Source organism: Bombina bombina, chromosome 1 (assembly GCF_027579735.1).
Source record: "Bombina bombina isolate aBomBom1 chromosome 1, aBomBom1.pri, whole genome shotgun sequence".
NCBI classification, from domain to species: Eukaryota; Metazoa; Chordata; class Amphibia; order Anura; family Bombinatoridae; genus Bombina; species Bombina bombina.
In genome coordinates this window covers 507,364,281-507,371,654 of record NC_069499.1, presented here as the reverse complement: position 1 = coordinate 507,371,654, position 7,374 = coordinate 507,364,281, and the positions used below count along the sequence as shown (strand labels likewise).

The 7,374-nt window shown below is 36.3% G+C and overlaps 1 protein-coding gene across 1 annotated transcript in view; it reads right to left on the bottom strand.

Moving 5' to 3' along the window:
* The window catches only part of CFAP410 (cilia and flagella associated protein 410), a 115,481-nt gene extending 108,396 nt beyond the window's left edge, over positions 1-7,085 (bottom strand). The window contains exon 1 of the mRNA XM_053698595.1: positions 6,943-7,085. Coding sequence (XP_053554570.1) covers positions 6,943-7,019 — 77 coding nt within the window. The 5' untranslated portion in view covers positions 7,020-7,085. The remainder of the gene's footprint in view (positions 1-6,942) is intronic.
* Positions 7,086-7,374: the final 289 nt, after the last annotated feature.

Here is a 7,374-nt window from a genome sequence, read left to right as displayed (position 1 = left end):
TGACCAATTCCTTCAACATTAACAACTGTGACTCTAGGTCAGAATACAAGGTTATACAGCAAGTTACAAAGTTCTATTTTCTCTGCAACCGCGTATGTTAGAGCTGTGAAACTTGCAATATAAACTTATATTGTGACCTAGAGTTGAATGTTCATGTTGAAGGAATTGGTCACAAGCTGTGTCAGCCATATTGGTTTACGCAAAAATTTCAAAAATCTATTTTCTCTCCAACCGCTTGTTAGATTTTCGACATTTTCGAGTAAAACAAGATGGCTGCCAGATCATATGATATACAGCCTCCATATTATGCACATGAGTTCTCCCTATAGATGTCACTAAACATGGCAAAAATAAAGCATTTTTGTAAAGTGGTTTTTGTTTTATTATTAATTTAAAAATATCGTTAAGCATTTTTGAACAATTCAAAATGGCTGTCAAACCACATGACCTATCAACTTCTTTTGAACAAATCTGAATTTTAGTCATAAGATAACTCTATAAACAAAATTTCAAGTCTGTCCCATAAGCGGTTTTGGAGAGAAGAAGATTTTTTTTGGTTTTTAAACTACTGGCTTTCATATTGCACACATTGATGATCACCAATAGATCTGTACAATTTGCAGAAGTTTCATGAAAATTTGCAAATGTTTAATTTCATGAAGGCGACTGCGCGGTGCAAATTTTGACCGCAATATTGTCTTTGGGGGGGGGGGTCATGTGTCTACTACACTGTAATATAGTTAAATAGAGTAAAACTAATGCATCAAGTGCAAATGTACGCAATTAAAAGTCAATAAAAATGTTAATGTCTCGCGGCAGCCATTTGGATTATGGAAAAATCGCAGTTTGAAGAAACTTGGTAGAGGACCTTGCAAGGAGCATATGTGCAAAATTGCACTTCATTGCACTAAGCGGTTTAAGAGATGTTAGAAGATTTTCGCAAAATGCAAGATGGCTGCCAGAGCATGTGACCTATGAGTTAAATGTTGTATGAGATGTAGCAGAGCAATAGGCTGTACCAGCATACCTGATTTCAAGAGCTTTACACAAACAGGTAAGCAAATATGGGCAATTGAAAAAAAGCTTGGAGGAATAAAAAAATAAAATTTAAAAAAAAATATATATATATATATAATAATAATCCTAACAATAACAACAGGTTGTCCAGCAACTACGTTGCTTGGCCAACTAAATATGAGCAATAATCCTGTGTAGCGATGGGTCCCTGCAGTGTCTAATTCTACATGATGACCTTGCATTACAAAGTATTAATGTGTTTCCTTTAATTGCTAGGTCTTCACGGTGTCTTTATCTGCATATATAGAGTATCACATTTCTAAACAAAAGCCTGAAACATATCTGGCTCCTATATTTTGACCATATCTGTCAAGTCCTAGTATAAATACATTTTAAGTGATTTCTGTTTCTTGCTCTTTACAATGTGTGGACACTATATGGCATGAGCTTGTAACAATCAATTGGAAGATTTCTGAATGCTGGCAATAAATGTTATGCATACAAGGTCATATCATTTCATGGATGTAATGTAGCAGACAAACCAGCATCAGTTTGCTCTATAAAAGTCATTAACAAACAATAACATAAACATTGTAGATTTATTTAAGTTTTCTTAACAGACTGGGTACTTAATGTTATATTGTCAGATGACTAATGTTAACCCTTAGTGATGTTTCATTGACAGTTTCCACTTGTGTCACTAAATCTTATAGTATATGCATACTTCACTATGTGTTTTTTTTCCGTCCTAAACACAGTATCCGAGTCTGGGAAGGGACATGAAACCCAACAAATGCAAATGAGCAAGAATTTAGACTGAGATTAATGTAAGTTTCCTTTTAACGTCACTTTTTTTTTTTTAAAGAAATATTGTAAATAAAAATGTCCGGGTCCACTTGAGTATGACACATTGCCGCCAAGCAGTTAAAGATACAGTGTACTTGGGCAAGCATTTTATTGTATTTAACTCTACTAGCCCCCACTGGGATGTTGGTTTCTTTGTATGCCTTTGTTTACATAGCTTTGCTGTAGCCATTACTGCATTATTACATTTTTTGTATATGTGGCGGTTTCAGCAGGAAAAGCAGCTATTTCACGTAACAAAATAAAAGAATAAGAGCCATTTTTAAGGAATTGAATACACTTGAGAAAGTAAAATGGGTCAATAGGAACATATTAGAGAAAATGTTAAAGTACACTGTCCCTTTAAGGTTAATTATACCTAAAGTTCCATATGTAAGTCACACACATACACACTATAATAATGGTAAACCTTGTTAATTTTGACAAATTTCTGTAGGACCTCTCTAATAGATGACTATAAAAAAAAGAAAATATTTAAAAATTTGGTTTTCATAATTCAGGTAGAGCATGTAAATTAAAACAATTTTACAATTGACTTCTTTTAACTAATTTGCTTTGTTCTTTTTGTATCCTCTGTTAAAAAAACATACCTAGGTATCCTCAGAAGCAGCAATGCACACTGAGAGCTAGGTGCTGAGTGGTGGCTGCAGAAAAATATCTTTTGTCATTTTCTCACCTAAAGGGACAGTCTTCTCCAGAATTGTTATTGTTTAAAATTATACATAATCCCTTTATTATCCATTTCCATAACCAACAAGGTTATATTAATATACTTTTTACCTCTGTGAATACCTTGTATCGAAGCCTCTGCAAACTGCCCCCTTATTCTTATCCGAGTTCTTTTGACAGACTCGCATTTTAGCCAATCAGTGCCCTCTCCTAAATAACTCTACGGGCGTAAGCACAATGTTATCGATATGGCATACATGAACTAGCGCTATCTAGCTGTTAAAAACTGTCTAAATGCACTAAGATAAGAGGCAGCGTTCAAGGGCTTAGGAATTAGCATATGAGCGTACCTAGGTTTAGCTTTCAACTAAGAATACCAAAAGAACAAAACAAGTTTAATGATAAAAGTAAATTGGAAAATTGTTTAAAATTGCATGCCCTATCTGAATCATGAAAGTTTAATTTTAACTAGACTGTCCCTTTAAGCGAGCTCCCAGAAAAAAAAATGGATTTCATGTCCCTTAACTGTGTTGCATGTGACCTGAACCTGAATTTCAGCATTGCAATGATGTACTCTATATACTGAGATATCAGGACTCTAGACCAGAGATGGGTAACTGGTGGCCCAAGGACTATAAGTGGCCCTCTGCACTAGGTTTTGCAGAATCTGGGAAAAAAGAACTAAGAATGTGTGTCATTGTTTTTGTGTCCACATGAAAATCTGGAACTAAAAATGTGTGCCTGGTGGGTGCGCAAACAAGGTGGCCACAAGTCAAAAGAACCCTCTGAAAGCAAGAACATCGGATCCTTGCAAAAATATGGCCCTGTGTCAGTGGGCATTTTTTTAAATAGATATTATTATTTGTGCTATTATGCCATAAATTTATGAGAGACAATTAAATGAACATTAAAGGGACACTAAACCCAATTTTTTTCTTTTGTGATGCAAGTAGAGAATGCAATTTTAAGCAACTTTCTAATTTATTCCTATTATCAATTTTTCTTCATTCTCTTTATTATTTGAAAAAGAAGGCATCTAAGCTTTTTTTTGGTTCAGTACTCTGGACAGCACTTTTTTATTGGTGGATGAATTTATCCACCAATCAGCAAAAACAACCCAAGTTGTTCACCAAAAATGGGCCGGCATCTAAACTTACATTCTTGCATTTCAAATAAAGATACCAAGAGAATGAAGAAAATTTGATAATAGGAGTAAATTAGACAGTTGCTTAAAATGCCATGCTCTATCTGAATCACCAAACAAAAAATTTGGGTTCAGTGTCCCTTTAACCCCTTAAGGACCAGCGACGTACACTGTATGTCACTGGCCTTTTTTTGGGACTTGATTGTTTTATAGCACGGTCTTGCCACCAACGTTGAGACTGCTCTATTCCACAAAGCCTGCTGGAGGGAGTGCATTAATAGCGTGTTCTTGCTAGACTTGTGCTATTATGTCCTGAAAAAACCCTTAACGACAAGTGACATACAGAGTACATTGTGGTCATTAAGGGGTTAAGGCTCTCTGCTCAAGCAATCTTTGCTGTACATTTCTTGGCCCTGAAACTGCACAAAACTCAAGTAAAGTAAAATAGGAAAAGAAAAATACTAATTGCATTCAGTAGAATGGGGTGTGAACTTGTGAAGTTCAGGAGAGCAAGAAAGTGCTTTATCTACTGTGCAAGCTTTCAGTTTCCCATGTTATAATCTCATAAAAGTACACTCTAGGTCCATAATAGAGGTAAAGCCCTCTATAGAGATTATTTGTATAAGTCATGCACAAAAAAAGGTTCTATATTCTTCCAATTGAGCAGTTAAAGGGACATAAAACCCAATTTTTTTTTTTCTTTCTTTCATGATTCAGATAGAACATACCGTTTTAAACAACTTTTCAATGTTCTTTTATTATCATTTGTTGAAAAACAGGAAGGTAACTTCAGGAGTGCGAACATGTCCTCAGCACTATAGGGCAGCAGTTCTGCTACAGTTATACATTAGCAAGAGCACTAAATGGCAGCACTATTTCCTGTCATGTCGTTCTCCAGACATGTGGACGCTATCAATCTAGAGCTCTCTCCAACAAAGAATAACATAAGAACAAAGCAAATTTCATAAAAGAAGTAAATTAGAAACATTTTTTTTAATTGTATTTTCTATCAGAATCATGAAAGAAAACTTTGGGGTTCCTGTCCCTTTAAATCCCTGGCGTGTATTGCTTTGACTGGGTTAAGACACTGAAGGACTGAGGTAGGTAGGGTTTATGGAGTATGAGAATTCTGATCCTACGTTAAAGGGACACTGAACCCAAATTTTTTCTTTTGGGATTCAGATAAAGCATGCAATTTTAAGCAACTTTCTAATTTACTCCTATTATGAAATTGTCTTCATTCTCTTGGTATGTTTATTTGAAAAGCAAGAATGTAAGTTTAGATGCCGGCCTATTTTTGGTGAACAACCTGGGTTGTCCTTGCTGATTGGACAGCACCAATAAACAAGTACTGTCCATGGTCTGAACCAAACATTTGCTGGATCCTTAGCTTAGATGCCTTCTTTTTCAAATAAAGATAGCAAGAGAACGAAGAAAAATTAATAATAGAAGTAAATTAGAAAGTTGCTTAAAATTGTGTGCTCTATCTGAATCATGAAAGAAAAATAGTGGGTTCAGTATCCCTTTAAATGTTATTTTTATTCCCTCATGCTCTGTGTGTTTCCATCCCAGGGGGCTTACTGGGATTTCAGGTATTAAAGGGATATGAAACCCAATTTTTTTTCTTTCATGATTCAGATAGAACATGCAATTTTAAGCAACCTACTATTATCTATTTTTCTTCATTCTCTTGGTATCTTTATTTGATAAAGCTGGAATGTAAGCTTAGGAGCCGGCCCTTTTTTGGTTCTGAACCCTCTGTAGCACTTGCTGATTGGTGGCCACATTTAGCCACCAATCAGCAAGCACTACCCAGGTGCTAAACCAAAAATGGATCAGCTGCTTTTTCAAATAAAGATACCAACAGAACGAAGAGAAATTGAAAATAGGAGTAAATTATAAAGTTGCTTAAAGTGATGGTAAGTGAATCCTAGTGTTTGTGAAAAGCTAGAATTTACCAGTGGAACAAAAAAAAGGGGGACTTTCAGTCATGAAGTATAAAATACTTCATGCTAAAAGTTAATTTACTTGTTTAAAGCATTCGCGGCACTGAGCTCCTCAGGCAGCCCGCTGTGAGGTGACGTTTCGACCTCTTAGTCAATAGCTGTGCGGGCGCATCACTTTAAAATACCATGCTCTTTCTAAATCAAGTTTAATTTTGACTAGTCTATCGCTTTAAGGAGTAAACACTAAAGCACTACCATTTGTGGCTGCAGAAACACTTAGTTGTTGCCTGGAGCTGATCTGATGGGAGAAAGATGCTTCTCTCAATTTCATCTGCCACTGTTAGTTCTCTACCAGGTGCTGCAGCTTAGGTTTGTCACTTTCATATAGCCTTGTGCCTCCTTACAGGCTCAGACATACTCTAAAAAGGTACAGAAGTGCTGGCTCGGCTTTCATGGACATGCAGCAGTCCAAAAGAGTCTCCAAAGCAGAGTCAGTGGTGCAGAGTCAGTGGTAGCAGCTCCTGCTAAGCCCTAGAACTGCATCTCAACAATGTAACTTTAAAGGGCCACTAAACCCCCCAAAAATCTTTCATGATTTAGAAAGATGATACAAATTTAAACAACAATCGAATTTACTTCTATTATTTATTTTGCTTCATTTTTTAGATATCCTTAGGTGAAGAAAAAGCAATGCACATGGGTGAGCCAATCACATGAGGCTTCTAAGTGCAGTAACCAATCAGCAGCTACTGAGCCTATCTACATATGCTTTTCAGCAAAGAATATCAAGAGAATAAAACAAATTAGATAATAGAAGTAAATTAGAAAGTTGTTTAAAATGGCATGCTCTTACTATATCATGAAAGGAAAAAAAAAATGGGTTTTATGTTCTTTTTATCTCCAGAACCTACTGATTTTTTCAGGAAACTATACCAGGAAAAGTTGGTTATACCAGTAAAGATTCCAAACTGTCACTCTAAATTATATAAATGACATAAACTGCACAATGTATTTGCTTCATACATTTAAAAAAAAAAAAAAAGTTTATGTCATGCCCATGCCATTGGCAGATGAAATTCTACCTGCCTTAAAATGTTAACTCTTTAGTTATTAAAATAAAATAATGCAACACCTTGTTTTGCAATATGTCACAAATATAGCTGCCAATGGGTTGAAAACCAAATAAACGTGAGCTTGACACATGATGGTTTATGTTGCACAGGCCCCACCATAGCGAAAGCATCCTCTTTACAGGCAGTCCTATACCTGACATATTTACACCTCCTCCTATCACGCACTCACCAGCAGTTCAGCTTCCTCACATTTTCCAGCTCCGAAGCTTTGGCTCGGGACAAAACCTGTTTGCGAGTAAGCTTCATCACCGAAGGGGTCTGAGACCTTACGGGCCTCTCCTTGTGTGGTAACCAAGGCCCAAAAATCAGCTGGCGTCTCCCACTCCCGTATCTAAGGGGCGTGTCTGTGGTGGCATCCATTTGCAGGCCTTCTTCTTTGCGTTCCAAACCTCGCTGTGGATACCGCTACAATTCAGCTGATTGGTTGTTTAGCTTTTACTATTTTATTATGTGTATAAGAGGTACCTACAGTTACTGTTCACTGCTAGCGTGGATAAATTAATGCTGGTTGCACAATGCATTCCTATTGAAGTTGATACGCAACAGTTATTACAGAAGAGAAAATATTTTTTTGGCTCAAAATGAAATAGCCAAATGGACG